The 23,433-nt window shown below is 42.0% G+C and overlaps 1 protein-coding gene across 1 annotated transcript in view; it reads left to right on the top strand.

The window, feature by feature from the left end:
* Positions 1 to 473: 473 nt before the first annotated feature.
* Positions 474 to 23,433, top strand: part of VIT (vitrin) — a 115,756-nt gene continuing 92,796 nt past the window's right edge. Inside the window, exons 1-2 of the mRNA XM_057743649.1 lie at positions 474 to 638; positions 22,415 to 22,484. Coding sequence (XP_057599632.1) covers positions 22,454 to 22,484 — 31 coding nt within the window. The 5' untranslated portion in view covers positions 474 to 638; positions 22,415 to 22,453. The remainder of the gene's footprint in view (positions 639 to 22,414; positions 22,485 to 23,433) is intronic.

The following is a 23,433-nucleotide window of genomic DNA, read 5'->3' as shown; positions in this document are numbered from 1 at the left end:
TTTACTCCAAAAGTGAGAGTCCAGTAGAATCAGCTCAGTAGTGTTTGCACAGTTTTCTTTCTTTATGCAGTTTAATCCAGCTGTCCGCTAGTATTTTAAAAAGAAAGAGAAAATGTAATTGCCCGGCTTAAGTCAACTTTAAAGTATACTTAAAATTTTCCATTTTATCTAGGTGCTTCTCTGCTACTTTTTAGAATTTCTAATGGTAGAATTTGCTTGCTCAACATGCGTGCGTTGGGCTAAGAAAGACTATTTAGGAATGCTTACGCCCCCACCCCTCCACGGTCCAAAAGAAAAAAAGCAAGTGGGAGTGGAAATTTGAAAGAGGACCGCCTAATTCAGCACTAAAACCAGTGTGAGAAGCAGTGTGTGTGACTGTGTGTGTGTGTGTGTATATATGTGTGTGAGTGAATGTGTGTGTGTGTGGTGTAAAATGTGCTTTTCAAAGTGCTGGGAGGTTGATGGGAATGTTTGATTAGCTTCTCTCAGAAGAGAAAAGGTACTTGGACCTCTGCTTATTTCTTCTTTAGAATAATTTGGATGGGATCTGTGATGCAGAAAAGCTTCAGGAAAAAAGGATATCCATTCTCTGTGGTGGAAAAATTTTGAAAAAAAAAAAATTGCTTCCTTCAAACAAGGTATGTCTGATGAATTGCTAAGCTATGTAGATAGTTTGTTTTCCATTCCTTGTTAAGAAAACATGAAAATGTATTTATCATTAAGAAACTAGAATACATCCCTTGACCAAGTAATCCATATGTACAAATCTCAGTCTCAAGAGAACTGAGATGGGAGTGGGTGGTAGTTGACATCCTTGAAAACAACTAAAATATGTATATCAACTATAAACAAATTGTGCTGAGATACGATTAGAACTAAGACTTTCACTGTATCTTTTAAGGCAGCTTACGGTTAAAATAAGTTGAAAAGTATAATGTTTGTGCAGCAACTTTAAAGGGCTTTTAAGTCTATGACCTTGCCCGTTTTTATACCTTACTTCCCACGCGGAATGCAAATGCAGCAGAACAAACTGCTTATAACAGTGTATGAAAAGCTGATATGGGCACACTGATGCTAAATTAAAAGAGAAATTATTTAGCATGGATATACACTTCTCTCTATTCAGACAGATCTCGGAGGAATGTGGCTAGATGTGCAATTCTGTATCTTGTTTACACTGGAAGTGTTTTCTTAGGCTGAATGCTTCTTTAACTGATAAGCCTAAGAAAGGACTGGCTTTGTTAAGTCTACTATTGTAGCCCAACTTTGCACAGGGAAACAGGATACGAAATCTCTTTTAAGCATGATCTGTGTTAAACCTGTACAAACATGATATAAATGCCTCAAGCTCAGGTTATGCAGAGAGGATAAGACTGAATAATTAGACTCGATGATTTGCTCTGAACAACCCACGGCATCTTTGCCATCCCCAAATTGAGACTGGAATTCAAGATTTTCTTTGGGTTTACTGTAAATATAAAACCAGGCATTCTTGGCAATGGTGATTATTCAAAAATGTGAGTACTAAGAAAACAGCATTTTGCCATTACGTTGTGTTGCAATAAGTTTGGAAGTTTTGGTGGTAACGTTCTGTGGTTTTTTCCCTCGGTCTCTTGAAAGATGAAAATAGCCTGCAGCAAGGCAAGATCAAATACTATTTGTTTGTGTATTTTCTCTGTTGTGTGTGTGAACTGCAAGCGGTAGCTACTCCGCCCATAGGAAAGCTGGAAGTGCCTGTCTTTTATTTATTGAATTAAAATACCCTCTTTTGTAAAAGGGCTTTAGACAAAGAATTGCAAGACTACAAGGGCTGCATTTTTAATTGCAATATGCTGGTTTCCCAGACTAAGCTTTATTTAAATATACCTTACACCTCACCACTGAAAGGAAATATGTTAGGAACTTTGGAAATGTTTAGTATCTATCTTGACATAGCACTTACTTTATGAATAGCGTTTAGAGGATCTAATTATCTTTTTTGCCAAGTTGCTGAAGAATAGTTTCTTTCAGAGAAAATACACTGAGTTTGAGGATGGTTTATGAATAGCATCAGGAGAACAAAAACGCTCGTGCTGTTCCCATCTGTAACTCCTGTAAGACATACTGTACACAGGAAAGCAGTGCAGTTCAGTGCCATGAACCAAGCCAGGAGCCCTAAGTTTCAGTCACAGCTCTGCCACTACCTAGTTGTGTTACCCTGGAAAAGGTGTGTAACAGTTTTTGCCTTTTGTATCCCCATCTGAAAAATAGAAATAGCAATACCTGCGTACACCCCCTCCCAGGATGATCACAAGATTCAATACTGATTCTCAGTTTTAAAAGGGTTTTGGAATGTGAAAAGTTCTAAAAAAAATGGAATCATTTTCCCCATATATTCAAAAAACAACACCGCATGGGAAGGAATCATTGGTTGTAAAATAAATGGTCTGTGGCCTCCAGGATGTTCCCATGACACATGCCCACGTGTGCGACTTCTCCTCCCCTTGCTAGTTTAGAGGCAGAAGCCAGGTATCAAGAGCAGTGGGTTCAGGACAGAGCACACTGCTCTGTCAGTGGACGGGCATTCTAGCTGTGTGACCTGGGGGAGGTTACTCGGCATCTCTGTGTCTCCATTTCCTCACAAATGAAATAAGGAAGTTGGACAAAATAGTCTCTAAGTTTTCCTCCTAACCCTGTGGTTCTATGCACTGGAACACCTTCAATGTCAAGACACGCTCAGGCCAATTTCACTGTTGAGACTCTCTGTATAGTACAAAATCAAAACAGGGTTATGGAACCTATGGTATATTTAAAATGTTTATGTTTACCCAAACATACACAAAAACAAAAAGTAACATAATTTTATGTTAATGGAATATAATTGTGTATACATACATATGTGTGCGTGTATATTTACATGCATCTGTCCACAGTGTACTGAGGACAGTGTGGTTCAAGTTGTATGGCAGACTTCTTTTAGTTCTCTGATGTATTTCCATGACAGCATCACCTCACATCAAATATCTAAATTTAAAGCAAGGCCAAGGCCAAGTGGCCCTTCTATGCTATGGATCCTGTGGGGGCTTGTCGGGCAGGAGGCTCTGCCACTTCTTAGATATGTTAATTCTGACAAATTTTGTAAACCCTCTTGGTCTCAGTTTTCTCATCTGTAAAAGGGGTCTATTGTTAGTGGTTACCTCACAGAGTTGTAGCAAAAAGCTTCAACTGGTACCTGGTATAACTGTCAGTACCCAAATGTTAGCAAGTAATTTTTTTATCATATGGGACTGGAACGAAGAACTCAGATCAGCTGTGAAACAAATCATGTGCAATCCTCTTCAAACTTTTAAACAGTAACTCTGGATGTAGTAAGCAAATAGATATGTGGAACTATGGGATATTAATATAATTATTAGACATTTGTTGCCACCTCATCGTCCAGAGGATCTGAGCTAATCAATATTTCAGCAAATATTAAAGTAAGAGAGGCATTTTCCGTGATGTCTGTATTTTGAGAAACCTTAAAGGTCCCCCTCTGGCTGCCTACACATGCGTCTCCCTGTGGTTTGCAGAAGGTGGGGAAATTCCTGGCTCCCTGAACGTATACAGTGAGAGAGAGAAGTGCAAAGGGAACTTGCTAGTTTTTACAGACGTGAAATTTCCCTGTGCCAATGACAGTGAGCAGCTTCTGCTCGTGCAGACAATGGGGCGAGAAAGAAGCGATAGACCAGGGCCGATCTAGGCTACCCATCAGAAATGGCTTTCTGATAGTGCCAGTTCTTAAAGTTTCATTAAGGCAAAGAAGTGCATGCTGACCGCCAGGGCCTGACTCCTACACTGGCCTGCACCGCTGAGCTCCCCGCAACGAGCCCCTCCAGCTGTGCACCTGCACCCCACCAGCCCAACTCTCCTCACCAGACTCCACTGCTGGTACAGCCCGTGGCGAGACCCTGCGGTGACTGGCGTGCCGGCTGACAGCCAGGGGCCCCGCAGCTGCTAGTGCGCCCGAAGTTGGCCCCAGGCCCTGCTGCCAACCCTGGCTCTCGCCCCTGTCTGTGTGTCTGCGACTGGCCCCACCGCTGCACACACACCTGCAGCTGGCCCTGCAGCCCAGCGCGTGCTTGTTGACGCTGTGGCCTGAGCTGTCAAGTTATCACATCTCCTTGGACCTGGAGCCAATACAAGCCCCACACTTGGGGCCCTGCGCCACTCGTCCCGGGTCACAGTACACTCCAGCGTGCCCCCTCCCACAGGCAAAGGTCCTTCCTTACAGAAGTCAGAGCACAGAGTCTGAAAGAGGTGATTGCTTCTTCAAATGCATTGACATCCACACAAGGATACGGGCATCATGAAAAACCAGAGAAACATGCCGCCACCAAAGAAACACAGTAAACCTCCAGCAACTGACCCCAAAGAAATGGAGATCCGTGGACCCACTGCTCGACAAGGAATTCAAAATAATTCTTCTAAAGATGCTCAGAGAGCCACAAGAAAATACAGAAAAAAAATTTAACAAAATCAGGAAAACAAAATAAGAAGTTCAACAAAGAGATAGAAAACATTAAAAAAAAAGAACCGAATGGAAATTTTAATTTAAAAAATTACACACACACAAACAAATTTAAGTCAGTCTGAGATCATCTAGGTGAATTCCTGTTTACAGACTACGAGGTGAAAGGCCAAAATCGCACTCACAATAGAGCAAAGACTATTTCAGTTTTGTTGATTGCATTTTCCTATGGTTACCACAAAACAAACAGTTGTGGATACTGGATTCAGAATTTGTTTTTAATCAACTAGAAAACTTTTCCGCTTCAACAGACTGCAAACCTTAAAGAAATCCTGAGAGACCGCCTATCGGAAACGCTCGAGGCTGCCTGGGAAGTACACGGAGCAGGCACCAGGCGATGCTTTGAGTTGAGACCCATAAAAGCTGCCCGTCGTGTGGCAACCTGCAAAAGGCAAATCCCTCACTCAGAAGCAGAAGCTGTGGCTGGAATCCACTGCTGCATTCCTCTGGTGCTTATACCCTGAGGGAGAAAGGTGAACTAAGATGACGGATGCCAGAATCCTTCCTGAGTCAAATTCACAAGCCACGTGGTCTTGAAACAAAACAAAGCAAAAAATTCATTTGGTTTAGATTCAGCTTAGAGAACATGTGGTTGTTTGCCTTTGATTCTGGTCTTATAATTAAAAAAAAAATTAGGCCCATTTCTGTTTCATTATCACTTCACAAGATGTTTTTTTCAATTCTTTTTAAGAATGCTGGACATCATTCCTTAGGCATTCGATCAAGCCACTTGTCCCACAATCACCTAGAAGATTTTCATGAGAACAGGCTTACAGATCTCTGAGGAGAGAAGGCAGGAGCAAAACTACAGAATTGCTCCCTTTCTGGGTCCCTAGGAGAAGTTAGCCCAGTGATAGTCACAAAGCCACGTGGCTCCTTCACCAAGAATCCTAAAATCAAACCATGGCTAATCCTGGCAGAATCTCTTTTTCTTTTGCCTGTGTTGAGTCTTCGTTGCTGTGTGTGGGCTTTCCCTAGTTGCAGAGAGCAGGGGCTACTCTTCATTGTGATGTGTGGACTTCTCAGTGCAGTGGCTTCTCTTGCTGAGGAGCACGGGCTCCAGGCGCATGGGCTTCAGTAGTTGCAGCACACAGTCTCAGTAGTTGTGGTGCACAGGCTTCGTTGCTCCGAAGCATGTGGGATCTTCCCGAACCAGGGCTCCAACCCACGTCCCCTGCATTGGCAGGCGGATTCTTAACCACTGCTCCGCCAGGGAAGTCCCTGGCAGAATCTTACTGAGAGAGATTCAACTGGTGGCTTTACCTCTGCTAAGTCCTAAAGTCTAAGTGGGCCATGTTTCGCAAGAGGATGATTATAAGAATGATGATGGCAGTAATGGTGATTAACCACCACCCCAACAGCAACAAAAATAAATACTGCCAACACTTACAATTAGCCTCATGTACCAGGCACTGTTCTAAGCCCTTTTTCATATATTAACTCATCTAATCCTAACAGCTACCATAGGAGACAGGTGGTTACAATTCCCATTATACAGATGAGAAAACTGAGGCACTGAGAAGTAAGTTGTCCAAGGTCACACAGCCAGTTAGTGATGGAGCTCAACTTCAAACCCAGTCTAGCTTTAGAGCTCACATTCTTAACCTACCAGGCACCAAATTACTCATGGCCCTGGTTTTTCTTTCACTGCACCAAATTAATCTTTGCCATCCCTAAAAATATCATTTTCAAGCCAAGTCAAATTTCTAAGAAAATCATTCCTCCTTGCAAGTCACATATAGACTCCCCAGGGATACCGATGGAAGTGGGTGGAGGCAAGGAAGTCACAGGAGAAGGCTGTTAGGAAGACAGGGATTTTATTTCTGTCATTCTTCAATAATTTCCTGACTTAAGAATCACTTTGCAGGTGTGTTGGGAAGACCTGACTCGGGGAAAGCCAAGGAGCAGACCTCATTATCAAGTTCTTTGAGTAGCCAGTCCCCCAAAGGTATCCTTTATTGTCATTCTAGTGTTAAACTGGCGACAAGTCACAGAAAGAATCATACTTCCTTATGACTCAGACTACTTCAGAAAATCACTCTCCCTGATAAGGGTCTCTACATTGACGAGACGCTACTAAAAATTGCTCAAATTCTTTCCTTTAGTGAGAGAAAGGCTAAAGTTTTGTGTGGACATGTGGTAAAAATTCATAAAAATCACCCCTCAGGCTACAGTGAGAAGGAATTCTGTGTCTGTATTCTTTCTTCTCAAAAACAAACAAAAATCTATTCCTTTGAGGGGACCCAATGTATAGTTTCCAAGGGAATCAGGTCACTGGCATCTCAATGAGAAGTGGATTCCCTTCTCTGGGCTCTTTTGTATCCCAGACAGAGAAAACATGCTTCGGACATAAAGGTACAAGTCAACTTGCCCAGACCGGATTCACTTCTATAATACAGTGAGTAGATCTGTACTCTGAACAGTACAAGGGATCTGGGGAAGAAGAGATATTCAATGACAGCAAAACAAATACTTATTGAGCCACCACCATGTGTCCTCCACAATCCCACGTGCTTGGGAAGAACAGTGAACAAAATCGTCTCCACTCTCCTAGAGCTGCCAATCTGGCACCACACAATAAACAAATATACACGAGAGGTCTAGGTCTGGTGGTGATATGGGCTGTGAAAAACTTAAGAAAGTAGGATAAGGGGGCTGGACAGAGCAGTGGTGATTTGCATCGTGTTGTTAGATAAGTGTCTGACAAAGGGACATTTAAACTAAGAGAGAGGTGAAGCAAGCCAGGGAGCAACCTACGTGGATACTCAGGGGAAGAGCAAATGCAAAGGCCCTGAGGTTGGACCATGCTTGGGAGCAGGGTGAGAGAGGAAGAAAAGAGGCGAGATCCAGGGTGTCCTTTGGAAAGCAGATACAGAGGGTGCCATCCGAATGCTCTCAGATCTTCCCCAGACGCCCCCAATGCCCACTCACACACTATTTGTGGGCAGTTCCTGCCTCTGCCCTGGATGAAATCTGAGCAGGTCCCTTAATATTGCAGGCCACGCTCAGAGTCTTTAAAAAGAGCTTGCTCACATGACAGCCCCAAACAATCTCAGTTCAGTCACTAAAGTGGAGGTGATACTTAGGTAATCCTTAAAAACTTGAAAATGGCATTCATAGTTTCATTCTCCGTGCCAGGCTTGCTTTCTGCAGTGGGGAAGGGGCATGACTGCGCTCTCTTTTCCCTGCGTGCACCTTTACCACCCTTCCCCTTGCTAAGGGTAGTTTCTTCACGTCCAGAGTTGAGGAGGGCGCAGAGAGGAAAGATAAAGGTGACAGAGGATCTTACCGGTCAGCACTTTTCTGAGCTGGCACCTGGGTTCCCTGGGCTTGGCAGGAACGTATAGCTGTTTCTTGTCCCCATGGGAGCACGTCCATGCGTTCTTCAGAGATGCCCCTGACTTCCCTGGGGACCCCTCACCTGCAGGTCCCAGGTGTCACGACATATGAATCTGCTCTGGCTGGGGGCTTGCCGTTCCTCACTCGGCCCCTGAGCAGCTGGCGCCTGACCCCCAGCGGCCTTCTGCTGCCATCTCCCGAGCCCTCCCTGCACGCGGCTTGGGCAGGACCTAAAGCAACCTCAGGCTGACTCTCCCACAGCTAGTCTTGTTGGCCCCGAACGCTGCCCTCTCCTGTCCTCATCAGGAGTCAGACACCCGTGCCCCATGCCCTCAAACCCAAGGGACACGACTACGCAGTCCTTTCAACTGGGGTCACCAGGCATCCAAGCTGGACTTCCACAGGAAGTAACCAAGAACCGGGGTCCCCAGCTGTCTGCCTCCCTCCAGACAACCCACGTGGTTGTAGAAGCCACGAGGGTGGTTGGAGCTCAGAGAGCAGGGTTTCTTTAGGAAAAGCTGTTGGCATTTCCCCTCGCCCACTCCCTCCCCAGATGCAGAAGGGGGTCCGGTGGTCTCCCCATTCCCACCCACTTCGGGCAGTGGTGAGAGGAGATGTAAGGAGAACACTTCAGAACACGGAAGTAGTTGGCACTTACTCTCAGCTGAAACTAAGACAAAGGATCATCCCATTTTAACATCCCATTACACAGCCAATTACAATCCTCTCAAATGTTTATTTAGATGGGTGTGTTATGCCTGGTTAAACTTAAAAATATGCCTGGTGCATCACGTTACCCTAAATAACATTTGTGAGAGAGAGAAAGCTGTGTGTGAGTTCAGGCCCAAATATGACTCAAAAAATCTCTTAATCTTTATAACTGAGACAATTTTATCACACAATGTATATATTTCACAGTGTACATCTAAACTACTGTCAACAGAGAACTTCAAGAAGCCTAGGATAGATGCATCAAGACAAAAAGAAGGTGAAACCACCTTCAGAGTAGTAAAACGGGGTAGTGAGTGGGGTTAGATGTCTGAGGCCTGGAATGCAATTCTGGTTCTGCTACATATTCATTCCATAACTTACTTATAACTTACTACGTTTGGACAGCTTACTGAAGTTCTCTGAGCCTCAACCTTGTATCCTGAAAAATGGGCACAATCGTACTTACCTGACAGGCTCACCATGACAAATAAGGTCACAGAGTGTGCAGTGTGTAGCATGTGGTGAGCACTCAACAAACGATAGTTATTATTGGAGTGGACTCTAAACTTCTAAACTTTCCAGGAAGAGGAACAAAGGACGAATCCCATCTCGTGTAACAAGCCGCTAGACAGCGCGGCCACGACTGTCAGGAGGGCTCGAAGGCTCCGGCAGAGCTGGAAGTGGTCCAAGAGGGCCTCTGCAGCATGAGGCTACAAGGCTATCCTTGGACAGCTGGGTCTCCTGCTTCTAAATGACTCTCTTTCTGTTCGTCCCTGCCAATTTCTTGGACTCAATCCTCCACAGCCATAGTCACTGTTCTCCTCCACGCCCTCCAGTCTCCCCAGGCCTCTGGTTGCTGGGATTCAGGAACACACTTTGACCCGCAGTCCCATGCCTGTCTCATGGCAGCGTGAGGAGAACTAAAAGCCTGTCATCTGAGACGAACCCACTCTTTTACCAAGAGGCAGACCGGGAAGACCCTATGGATGCTGTAGACACACCCTCATCTTCCCTCCTACCTCAGCTGGAAGGCTGTGCCAGACCCGAAAACGTTTTTCTGGGCCTCAGAATTGAAGACAGACCAAAAAGCACAGCGTGTTCGGGCCAGTCCAGGCTCTGGGGATCGCAGTTGGACTGAACCAAATACCCAGCTCCAGATTCATAGTGGACGGCCCCTTGGCAACCACAAACCTCAAAGCCCAAGGGAGAAAGCTCACTGGGAGGAGGCAGGGCTAATCCACAGTGTCAAACACATTAGGTAAAGAAGCTTCTGATGAGAGAAACTCATCTTGCAAAGCTTCCATGAGAATCTTTTCCATCGAGAACGGTTTCCAGAGCAACCGAGGGGAACAGTCATGGTCCACCTTGCCTTTTACTGAGATCCTCCGCCCTCCCCCCTTCCCCAGATTGACTGCTCTTCGTGCCCCCTTCCATTACAGAGGATAAATAAGTCTTGGAAGGAGTTCTTTAGAGCTCATTTGGGGGCATGCCTGCAAACTAGTATTTTTTTCCCACTGGCAATATGAGATCTAAACTACCACTTCAGAAACGTAATTACTGTTTGCAGTCTCACTAGAAATCACTATTGGTTGAAGCCTTTGTGGATGCGGTAAGCATTACCATATGTCAGGTTCTTAACAAGGTACAAAATGATGGTCTGAAACACACGCACCAGAAAAGGCTTTCCCTTTTGGGTTTTGTGACGTGTAGAAACATGCCACTCGGATCAATGAATCTAAAGGCACAGGCACGCATCCGTCACTGAACACACGCATAAGCTCTTTGTAATCCACCCAACTGCCCAGGAGTGAATATCTTTGCTTTAGGATTTGCCCTGAGTGATGTAATGATCAGAAATGAGCCTGGAGAAAGGGACCCTGAGTAGTACACACTTTAGTCATCAAAAAAAAAAATTACCTATAATATTTATGGAAAATTCCTAGATTGGAACATCAATAAGCATAAGATTCTGATACATACACTGAAAAATAAACATTCTCATAAATCAGAGTTTCTCAACCTTGATACTATTGGCATGTTGGGCTGGATAATTCTTTGTTGTAGGTGCTGTCCTGTGTGCTGTGGGATTTTTATTTTATTTATTTATTTATTTATTTATTTATTTATTTATTTATTTATTGGCTGTATTGGGTCTTCATTGCTGCACACGGGCTTTCTCTAGCTGTGGAGAGCAGGGGCTATTCTTCATTGGGGTGTGTGGGCTTCACAGTGTGGTGGCTTCTCTTGTTGCAAAGCATGGGCTCTAGGCACGTGGGCTTCAGTAGCTGTGGCACACGGGCTCCGTAGTTGTGGTACATGGGCTCAGTAGCTGCTGCTCACTGGCTCTAGAGCACAGTCTCAGTAGTTGTGGTGCACAGGCTTAGTTGCTCTGTGGCATGTGGGATCTTCCAGGCCCAGGGATCAAACCCATGTCCCCTGCATTGGCAGGCGGATTCTTAACCACTGCACCACCAGGGAAGCCCCCTGTGGGATGTTTAGCAGCATCCTTGCCTCTACCCACTAGATGCCAATAGCATCCCCTGTTCCAAGTTGTAACAACCAAAAATGTCCTCAAACATTGACAAATCTTTCCTGGGGGATGAAATCAGCCCTGGTTGTGAAGCATGGTCATAAATATATCGGGAACTCCACGGGGACATTCTGACAGCGTGATTTCAAGGTCTCCCTCTCCCATTTTTCCTCCCAGAGCATCCCAGGCACATGCAGGCCATGTTCTTCTTTCTCAGTGGCTGCCACAGCTCTTGGGATTCTTTCACATCTTCCATCCAGAGCCTGGCTCCAGAGTTGGATAAGGCCTCTCTAGAGAGCACTGCTTCGAAGATACCAAAACTCAAGCACACATAGCCTTTTCCTTTTATGTCTTCATTTCCCTCCCAATCATTTCAGGGAAACAGGACATAACTAAACAACAAAGATGAAAAGTGTTTTGATCAAAGCCTCAAGGAACAGAAACCAGCTCAAACCAGCTGGAGTAAAAGGGCCCAGAAATCCCTTTACTATGTTATGCACCCGAGACTGAGTCCAGCTGGGCCTCCTTCAGACAGGAAATGGGACCTGGGAAGTGGCCAAGAACTAAAGCATCTGCTCTCCCTGCTTCTCCCAGGGCCACATGCTTCCTCTTTTCCCTCTCTCCCTGCCTTCAGCTTGGCTCCCAGTTTTCAAGGTCCTGATTCCAAAATCCCAAGAAAGATCTTGATTGGCCTAAGTTGTGTTTTTGTTTTTGTTTTTGTTTTTTTTCCAGATCATAGGCTTTTGACCAGCTGAGTCCCTTAAATTCAGCTACTGTTATTTCTGTATCTGACTATAACATCTGAACCGCTTACTTCAGGCGTCTTGTGAGATTAAAGTATAGACATAACTATTCTTTTAAAAGTGAAAGACAGTATACAAATAAAGAATGGAATTTTTATTTTGTAATATTATATAATAAATTGTGGTATAGCTCAGAATTTACAGTAACAGTCATGTGAGGAACTTGATATAGCAGAAAGAGTACAAGATTAAAACGGAGAAGATCTGAGCCGTGTGATCTTAGGCAAGTCACTTCACTGCTCTGCATTATAGGAATAATAATGTCTGTCTACTGCCTCAAGAAGATCTTAGGTGGCTCTGATGAGAGGACTGTTGAGAAAACACTCTGAAGATTCTGATATAAACCTATATCATTACAGTCTTCCCTAGTTGAATTCACTGCATGGACAGGCACTGTAAGTTAGAAAGCAGGCAGGAATAATCTTACAGCAGCAAGCCCAAGTGAAAAGGAAATTTATTATCTCACAGAATAGGTGGTCCAGAGATAAGCCCAGCCTCAAGGCACAAGGCATCGGAGCTCCAGCTCCATTTCTCTGATTCATTTGGCTGCCTTCTTCCTTTTTGTGCCGCCTTTTTCCTCAGACTAACTTGCCTCATGGTCACAACATGGCTGCCAGCATACCTGGAACAACCTGTTCCCCTGTTCATTTCCAACAAGAGAAGCAACCTCACCCTGAAAAACATAGGATTAAAGTTTTTCTTTCCTGTCTGTCTGATACATCTCAGGACACAGACCATCCTTGAATAGTCACGATCAACTGGAGAGAGCCCTGTGCTGATTTTCTGGCTCAAGCCTGCAGTCCTGAAGCAATCACCAGCAAGGGGGGGTGTGTGTATGTGTGTGTGTATATATATATATATATATGTATATGTATGTATATAAAATGTTGTGTTATATATATATATATTAAACCATCCTTGGCATAGACTTGTAATTGGGATCCTCCCCAGGAGCTGGGGATGGACCAGCTTCCTTTGAGCCCTCTGGTTACATTTATTCCATTTACCAAGTTGGGGTTGTGTTAGGAAGGAGGAAGCAGGAAAGCAGGTGCTCTGCTTAGACAACCAACAGTGTCCAGTCCAGATAGCTTGACTCAGGGATCACCTTCAGGGAGCCTGGTGTATCCTTAGGAGCCAACATATTAAGAAAAGGCAAAAATTTGCCCTGCCTTCCTTGCCTGTTTGGCTTGCACTTTTCTTTTGGCATTTCTTTGAGATAAAAGAAGGAAAGACTTGGAAAGAGAAGGGAAATAAGAAAGAAAAACTATTGTCCTCTCTGACTCACTCTCTCTCTCTCCTTTACAGAACCCTGGGGATTGTAATAGTGACCACTGATGTCATAGCAACAGGAAATGCAGTGTTTTGGGCTGAGCCCAGAGGAATACGATCTGTATAAAGTTTTATATGCAGACTGAGGCCACCTCCACATTGTAAATGCCCCTCTTAGTGCCAGCCTTCCTTCTTCCATCCTCACAGATCAACCCACATCCACTGACAAGCGGCTGAGGCTTTATATCAGGCAGAGATGGAGAAAGCGAGGCTGCAGATGTGGCCTCTTCCCATTCAGTGATGTCTGTCCGCAAGGGATTTTTGGCATTTTGGAAATACAGTACAAGCCTCTCATAACTATTACACATTTCCAAATGAACACTGGATCTTTCTGCCTGTGGACAAAGGGTATTGTTTTGTTAGGTAGCATCATAGATCAGACAAACACCAACATTACGTAAATCCTACACATCCACTAGGGCAGATTTTCTCCAAGTGAGTGGCTCATGTAAGCCTCTAGGGGGCTTATTAAACATGATGAATGCAAAAATAATTTTTAAGCCTTCCATGTCTCCCTAGTGCTGAAAGGATCAATTCCACATTCTTTAGGCATGACATTCAAGGCTGACATGGCCCCTTCTTTCCTCTCTAACAGTCTGATTAGTCTCCCAGCCTGGCCCAGCAGCTCCCAGCTCCTGAGGCTCCTCCATCTCCTATGTCCCATCCTTTCCTCACCACTCATTGTTTATCAACCTCCAGTTAAACTAATTCAAGCCTCTTCCAATCCTCATGCCCCAGGCCTATTCAATTTCTACGCTTTTTGCTATCACCATATCCTTGACAGCAGAGGTTCTCAATTCTGGCTGCACAGTGGAGTCAACTGGGGAACTTTAAAACAATATTGATTTCAACTCAGACCAATTAAATCAGAATGTAGATGAGGGAAGTGCACTTGCTTATTATGAAATGTCTATGGCAAGTGGTGAAATGAAACACTGGACCTCTGCACTCAGAATGCCTGGTTTGATTTCCAGCTCCCCTTCTTTCCAGCCTTGTGAACCTTGGGCAAAGTACTTAACCTCTGTGTGCCTCCAATTCCTTATCTTTCAAATTAAGGCAAGAAACAGCTCCCCATCCCCCTTCATTGGGTTGTGTGAAGATTAAATTAGTTAATATATTACTGACACTTAGTATGTGCTCAATTAATGCTAGTTATGATGAGTGCACATCAGTTTCTTTCTAGAGGACTCAAAGCAACTTGATAATAAGACCTGCACCTTCTTCCTCTCTGCTGAGCACAGTTTACACACACAAATTTTTTTTGAATGATTAAATGCATGTATGAATGAAGATGAATTTTAACTTTAGGAGATCAGGGAGCTTTAAACAGAAGTGGCCCATGAGCAAACCCTGAAAGATGGATAAGCTTGTGAGAGGCAGATGAGGGGCAGTAACATATTCCAAATAGAACAGTAGTAATAGCATGAGCCAAGACACTGATATGCAGGGTGTAGAGAAAGGACCAAAAGCCCAGCGTGTGCTAAGGTCAAAGGAGAGGATTACAGAAGAGAACTACAGTGAGATGGTTTGAAAAGAAAGTTGGGCCATTTCATGAAAAGTTCACTAATGAATTTGGGCTTTATTCAGCAGAGATGAGTGGACTGTGAAGAAGAATTCTGAGGGGATGAATGCACTGTCAGTCTTGTGCTTTAGAAAGCTGATCCTTTCCAACTGGAAGGAAAGGTGACCTGGAGCAAGAAATGCAAGGAGCAAGGAGAGCGTTAGGAGATTACTGTAGCTTCTCATTTGATACCAACACTGTCTATGTTGTCTTCCCAAGAGATCATTTTATTAATTTCTGATTTATTAACATATGTGCACAATGTAAAGATTTAAACAGAACAAAACTGTGAAACTCACTCCCATCTCTGATCACCACTTACCCAGTTCTCTTTCCCTGAAGCAACCATTGTTATTGAAATGAAAAAAGATTATGAGTACTATGAATAATTGTACAACAAAAAATTGGATAATCTAGATGAAAAATTCCTAAAAACACAAAACCTATCAAGACTAAATTATGAAGAAATAGAAAATCTGAATAGATGTATAACTAGTAAGGAGAACGAATCAGTAATCAAAAATCTTACAATAAAGAAAAGCCCTGGACCTGATGATTTCACTGGTGAGTTCTACTGAACATTTAAAGAACTAACACCAATTCTTCTCAAACTTTCTAAAAACTGAAAATGAAAGAACACTTTTTAATTCATCCTATGAAGTCAGCACTACCTGGATACCAAACCAAAGACACTATAAGGAAGAAAACTACAGTTTCCCATATCAATACAATATCCCTTATGAACATTGATGCAAAAAATCCTCAACAAAATATTAGCAAGCTGAATTCACCAGCATATTAAAATAATTATGCACCTTGACCAAATGGGATTTATTTCTGTAATGCAAGAATGGTTACATTGCAAAAATCAATTAATGTAATACACCATGTTAATAGAATGAAGGGGGGAAAATACCACACAATTATCTCAATTGATGCAGGAAAAGCATCTGACAAAATTCAACACCATTTCATGATAAAAATGTTCAACAAACTAGGAACAGAAGAAAACGTAATAAAAGCCACATATGAAAAACCCACAGAAAATGTCATACTCAATGGTGAAAGACTGAAAGCTTTCCCTCTAAGATCAGGAACAAGGCAAGGAGGCCTGCTTTCAATACTTCTATTCAACATAGTATTGGAAGTTTTAGCCAGAGCAATTAGTCAAGAAAAAGAAATAAAAGGCATCCAAACTGGAAATAAAATTATCTTTGTTTGCAGATATGATCTTATATGTAGAAAATCCTAAAGATTCCACAACAAACTTGTTAGAATTGCTAAATGAATTCAACCAAGTAGTAGGATACAAAGTCAACACACAAAAGTCAACTGCATTTCTATACACTAACAATGAACAATCTATAAAAGAAGTTAAGAAAACAATTGCATCTACAATAGTAACAAAAAGAATAAAATACTTAAGAACTAAATTAACCAAGGAGGTGAAAGACTTGTACAACGAAAGCTATAAAACATTACTGAAAGAAACAAAAGAAGGCATAAATAAGTAAAAATGTATCCTATGTTCATGGATTGGGAGACCTAGTATTTTTAAGATATCAGTACTACCGAAAGCAATCTACAGATTCAATGCACTATCAAAATCCCAATTACATTTTTTGCAGAAATAGAAAAAAAAATACAAAAATTTATATGTAATCTCAAAGGACCCCAAATAGCTAAAACAATCTTGAAAAAGAAGAGAAGAGCTGGACAACTCATACTTTCTGATCTAAAAAACTTATTACAAAGCTATAGTAATCAAAACAGTGTGGTACTAGCATAGATACATATACATATATACACCAATGGAATGGAATAGAGAGCCCCCAAATTAACCCTCACATATATGGTCAACGATTTTTTTTGCCAAGAACATTCAATGGGGGAAAGGCAGTCTCTTCAACAAACAGTGCCAGGAAAAGTGGATATCCACACGCAAAAGAAAGAAGTTGGATCCTTACCTCATACCATATACAAAAATTAACTCAAGTAGAGCAAAGATCGAATGTAAGATCTTAAACTATAAAACTCTTAGAAGAAAACATAGGACAAAAGCTTCACAACATTGGATTTGGCAATAATTTCTTGAATATGACACCCAAAGGCACAGACAACAAAAGAAAAAATTAACAAACTGGACTTCATGAAAATTTTAGAATTTTGTGCACCAAAGGATACTATCAACAGAGTAAAAAGGCAACCCAGAGAATGGGAAAAAAATATTTTCAAATCATATATCTGATAAGAGATTAATATCCAGAACATATAGAAAACTTCTAAAATTCAACAACAATCAAAAAACAATCTGATTAAAAACTGGGCAAAGGACTTGAATAGACATTTCTCCAAAGAAGATATACAAATGGCCAAAAGCACATGAAAAGATGCTTAACATCACTAATCAATAGGGAAATGCAAATCAAAACTACAATGAGATGCCACCTCCCACCCATTAGGATGACTACTATCAAAAAAAACAGAAAATAAGTATTGGGGAGAATAGAGAAACATTGGAACTTTGTGCACTGTTAGTGGGAATGTAAAGTGGTACAGCCACTCTGGAAAACAGTATGGAGGTTCCACAAAAAATTAAAAATATAATTACCATAGGATCCTGCAATTCCACTTCTGGATACACACACAAAAGACTTGAAAGCAGGGTCTCAAAGAAATGCATGTATATAGCATTATTCACAATAACTAAAACACAAAAGCAACCCATGTGTCCATCAGCGGATAAATGGTTGAGGAATATGTGGTATATACAGACAATGGAATAGTATTCAGCCTAAATGAGGAAAGAAATTCTGACATATGCTAAAACATGGATGAACCTTAAGAACATTATGCTATTTGAAATGGGCCAGTCACAAAAGGAAAATACTGTACGATTCCACTTGTATGAGGTACTTAGAGTAGTCAAAATCATAGAGACAGAAAGTGGAATGGTGGTTGCCAGAGGTTGGGGAAAGGGGAGAATGGGGAGTTATTGTTTAATGGGCACAGAGTTTCAATTTTACAAGACAAAGAAAAGTTCCTAACGGATGGGTAATGGTGATGATAGCACATCATGGATATATTTAATACTGTTGGATTGTATACTTAAAAGTAGTTAAGATAGCAAATTTGATGTTTCTGTATTTTACCATAATTTTAAAAATAGGAGAAAAGACACTGTGAAGAACCATAAAATTATAAGGCAGCATTATCATTTACTACAAATAAATAATTGGCCCTTTTCTAACTCTAGGCAACAAGAGATCTAATTAAATTAGCTGGCTACTCTACTTACATTATGTGTACTGTTATTTCACAATCAGCCTTCATTTGCCTCACCAGAACTTCATATTCAGGACTCTATATATTACATCTCACAGCACAATTCATACATTTATGAATCAGTAGCATGTGCTTTTGGAAAGCCCTATTGTTCTGTTTTTGTTAGAACCTTGGTGAGCACATGAGACATTAAGGTTCCAACATTACTGTACACCCTACAGCTCCTTGACATTGAACTGCCTGCAGAAACTGCTTAACAGTGCTGGTGGTCATCCTTATCCCCAGTTTCTGGAATGGCTGAGAGAGGGTCTGAATTTTTTTCACACATTTCAAAAGCACATTTACATTTTAAAAAATGTATAAGTAAATGGACCAAGCAAGGAGAGAAACTGAAGTGGTAAGAAAGAAACCTCAAAACATTCTGATTCTAAGAGACCAGAGTGATTCTGGTTGAGTTCCATTACTGATGAGTCAGCACTTGGGGGATAGCTCCTCTGGGGTTAGCATGTTTCCCGGAACCCTGTTTTTTTTTAATCCATCCATCCCTTTTTGTAAAGGTCAGGTCTACCGTGTCTTCTAAAGTTGTAGGAGAGATCTGAGAGCCCTTCTCTCCACAATTTCATCTTCCCTTTTGGTTTGTTTTTTGACTATCAATAATGCTTATTGAAATATAATCCACATACCATAAAATACGTCTTTGGAAGTATACAATTCAGTAGTCTTTAGAGTATTCACAGATTGTCTCCCCTTTGTTTTGTTTCCTTTATTTCCTAGCGAAAGAGCCCTAACTACTTACTCATGAATTCAATATATTTTTTGAGTACGTAAAAAATCAAATGAATATCCTTGCCTTCGTGGGGCTTGCAGACCAGGGGAGAACACAAACAATAAACAAATACAATAAGCAAAGTATAAAGTATGTCAGAGGTGATGTGACTGGAAGAAAAGATAGTAGGGAAAGGATAGTGTGTACCAATTGATGGTGGGTGGGAGAGGGATTACAATTTTAAATCCGGTGATTAGGGAAAATCTCAAGAGAAGATAACATTTAGCAAAGACTTGAAAGAAATGAGGGAGTAAATCATGTTCCAATCTGGGGGAAGGGCAATCAGGAAGAGTTAACAGTAACTCCAGAGACCCTGAGGGGAGAGGTGTACCTGTGGCTTAATAACTGAGAAGGAGAACGGAGGGAAAAGAGGTCAGGGGGCCAATGGTGGCCAAATCTCATGAGGTCCTGAGCCACTTGCCAAGATTTTGGCTCTTATTCTGAGTAAGGTAGAGAACCACAGAAATTTTGATCTGAGGAATGCCATGAACTGACTTTGAACAGGATCATGCTGGCTGCTGTGTGGACTTCGGATTGTAGGGGAAGAAGGAAACAGCCTAGTTAGGAGACTAATTGCTTTAATCTAGGTGAAAGACAGCATGACCTGGACCAGGTGGCAATGGTAAAGATGATGTGAAGTGGTCAGATTCTGGATATATTGGGAATGTAGAGCCAACAGGCGTGGCTGATGGAAAATATGTGGGGTACGAGAGAAAGAGAAATCTAGGATGACTCACAGACAAAATGTTGGATGGTAACAGCCAACCGGTGGAGCTAGTTAGCTGGGTCCGGTAGGGTCAGAAGAATTAAATTTTTAGGCCTGAAAAACATGTGAGCTGATCTGCAGCTCCTCAAATTAATATTGAAACCGTTCACCTCAGACTGGGGCTTGAACCCACATGGGACTTGAACCTGACCAAAACCCAAGGTCTTCCAACTGAGATCACACACCTGGTTTCAGGACTTAATGAAGCTCAGGTTCTTAATATCTCATCGCAGAAGGAATTCAGTGAGACACAAAGTGATAGGTTACAAGTGGATTTATTTAGAGAGAAACACACTCCACAGAGTGTGGGCCATCTCAGAAGGCAAGAAAGGCACCAGGGTATAGGGGTGGGTAATTTCATAGGTTAATGAGTGGGAGGAGTATTCCAGCTATTTTGGGGAAGGGGCAGAGATTTCCAGGAATTGGGCTACTGCTCACTTTTTGATCCTTAGAAACGTCATGGTGCCCATGGGTGTGTCATTTAGCCTGCTGTGTTACAATGGGCACATACCGAAGCTCAAGGTTTAGTGGAAGTCGACTTGTCTGACATTCTGGACCCATTTGGTTCTAACCAGTTTATGTCATGTCCTCAGGCTATGTCATTCTTTCAAAGGTTGTGCCCTGCCCCCTTCTCTCGTATTTCAATGAGGCAAAGAAAATGACGTGCCATCACACTATTTCCAATATATGACCCAACTAATTAAGTGTCAAATTGCCGATCATATATATGACTATTTCTATTTTGCAGATAAAGACCGTTATTTGCCTCTTACTTAGCCAGTGGTCAACTACCTTCAGTGGGAAATTCAACACATTGCAACTGTTGCTGGAAATTAACAAAGTGATTGGTTCTGTTTGGGGTTACTCTTGCTGCCTAATTTAATTGTTTGTAATAAAGCCTTTCGTATACCAGTTTTATTTAAGTTGATTGCATCATCTGCTTAATTACTACCTCAACCATAATCTAATCATTGCTTTTTGTTAATAAACTCTGCAATGCACTGTATCTACGTATTAAATACAAGCTTGCTCCAGACCTAGCTAGTACCAGATTGCGTTTATCTCTTTCTAAATCTCCATGCAGTGACATCACTTTAGTGACTTCAACATCAGCTGCAGTGGGAGGATTTATGCCACAGAAATTGACAAATGCCCTAAACTGGGGCTTATTTTCAGGCAGCAGGTTTCCTAGCACACCCGTGGACATAGCAGAGGGTAGGGTTATGAATGCCAGCTAAAGCCTAAAAGCCCCACAGCAGTGGCATGGGGGGCAGCAGAGGTAGTGGGAGTCATCTGCCCCGGAGAGGAGGAGTGCTTTATCACTGACATTATTTAGAATTGTTAGTTTATAAGGATAATAAAGAGCAGGCCAACTTTAAGTCTTTAAATTCTCTACAGACAATGTGATTCCTTATCACCTAAGCCTAGGGCAGATCCTTCCCACCTACTCCCACCTGCATTCTAATCCTACTCACTGCCTGGCCAGCATGGATATGGCATTTTACCTTTCTAAGGCTTAAGTTTCCTCATCTGTTCAATGGGGATCATAAGACCTGCCACCCCACTTCCAGTGCAGATTCTAGACAACATAGAGTGCGCATTAGTATGTTCAGTTAATGGTGGTATGAATAAACCTTCTAGGGTTTCCTTCTAACCTTAAGAGGGAACCTCTTATGGATCAAGCATCTTCGTATCCACTGTGCTTTCCAACCTCTGAGCCTCTGTTGATGCTGTTCTGCCGACTTGGAGCCACTGCATCTCCTATTTCAGAGTTAACCCAATTGCTGCCACCTCCAAGAGGCTTCCTATTATTCCCATGGCTGACTTAATCTCTCTCTCCTTTAAGTTCCCCGACCTCTTGGGGACTCTCCAGCACCATCCCAGACCTACTGGATTAGAATCTACATTTTAACAAGATCCCCAGGTGATTCGTATGCAGATTTAGGAAGCCTTGCTCTAAACCACTGGTTCTCAAACTTGGCTGCACATTGGAGTTACTTGTGGAATTCTGAAAAAGCTTGATGCCTAGACCCCACCCCCAAGAGATTCTGATGCAATTGGTCTGAGATGCAGCCAGGGTATCAGGGCCTTTTAAAACTCCCAGATGATACTAATATGCAGCTAAGTTTGAGAACCACTGGTCCATAAACTCCCCTTATTCTTCCTTTTGGGGCCTGCATGCTCTCTAATGTTATGGTTATTTCTGTCCACATATGTTTTCTCACTTCTATTAAACAGTAAGACTTTTAAGAGCAAAAACCATTTTCTAACTCAATTTTTATCACCTCATCCCTAGGCATATAATACAAGTCTAATAAATATTTATTGAATAATAGTGAATGAATTGTTTTTGTAATCTAAAACAATTTGTAATCTAAAAATGTTCTCTAAATACCATAAGTGTGGTTTTTGTCCTAACTTGAAGACTGGCTGAACATATTCTGGAAATTGTGGAATTATTTCCTCTTTAGTTCTAACACCAAATCTCTGAAAGAGAGGAGGCTGGTGGCTAGAACAGGTTTTCTGAGAATAGCCTCTCTGGTTACCGGCACGCCTGGCCACTGCCATCTCCATAAGTTGTTTACAGAAAGCCGCAGCTTGAAATCCTAAGACTCCAGAGGGCAATGCAAAATGAGGCAGCCCCTCCCGACACTGTGCATCCAATTCAGAACTCTTGGCTGAAATATGATGATGTTATTGCTCCTTCCTCTCTAGGGTGCCATTGTGATATTTACGGGGATTGTTGTCCTCACTATGAAGGCATCTGTTATTGAAATGTTCCTTGGTAAGTACTTTTATATGTGTATCTGGATATTCTTTTAACATTCTCCTAATGTCCAAAGAATCTTGCCAAAAAAAGGTTTAAACCAAGACAGAGCATATAAACAGTTCAGTGTATCTTTTTATGATAAACATTTTGGAGAGATGTTTAACTGAGAATGTTAAATGTAGATCAAATTCAGGATGTATGTCTGTATATTTTTTATATAAAGCAAATATATGTATTACATGTATATGTCTACATATTACATATTAAGCACACATATATACACATTTGGTGTGTGTATATTATTCAGCAACTAGCAAATATTTCAGATAAAACATATTTACAGATTCTGAATTTAGGGACCTTCTTATTTCTTAATTTCTCAAAAAAAATAAATTCTTATCACTGACATGGCCTTACATGCACCTTTGGCAACTCATACTTTTAGAGATGAAACGCTTCAAACTTATATTAGAACACAATTTGGGGTAGGCCCCTAAGGAGCAGTAGGTCAACCAGAAGAAAGAAAAGTGCTGATGGGTTTAGCAACTAAACCCAAGGGTAACTATTAATCTTGACCCACTGTGCTGTGGCCACTTTGTGCCAGGCAGAGTGATCCTGTGGGTCACTGTGAAACTATTGCCAGGGAAGGTACAAAGGTCTTTCAGACAGTCAGTATTAGTTTGCTAGAGCTGCCATAACAAAATATCACTAACTGGGTGACTTAGAACAACAGAATTTTATTCTCTCACAATTCTAGAGGCTGTAAGTCCAAAATCAAGGTGTCAGCAGGACTGGTTCCTTGAGAGAGCTGTGAGAGTGAACTCTGTTCTATGCCTCTCTCCTCGCTTCTGGTGGTTTGCTGGCAATCTCTGGCATTCTTTGACATCACCCCAATCTATGCCTTCACCTTCACACGGTGCTCTCCCTCTGTGTGTGTCTGTGTCTATATCCAAATTTCCCCTTT

Source organism: Hippopotamus amphibius, chromosome 7 (assembly GCF_030028045.1).
Source record: "Hippopotamus amphibius kiboko isolate mHipAmp2 chromosome 7, mHipAmp2.hap2, whole genome shotgun sequence".
NCBI lineage: Eukaryota > Metazoa > Chordata > Mammalia > Artiodactyla > Hippopotamidae > Hippopotamus > Hippopotamus amphibius.
This window is presented reverse-complemented; position numbering and strand designations above follow the sequence as displayed.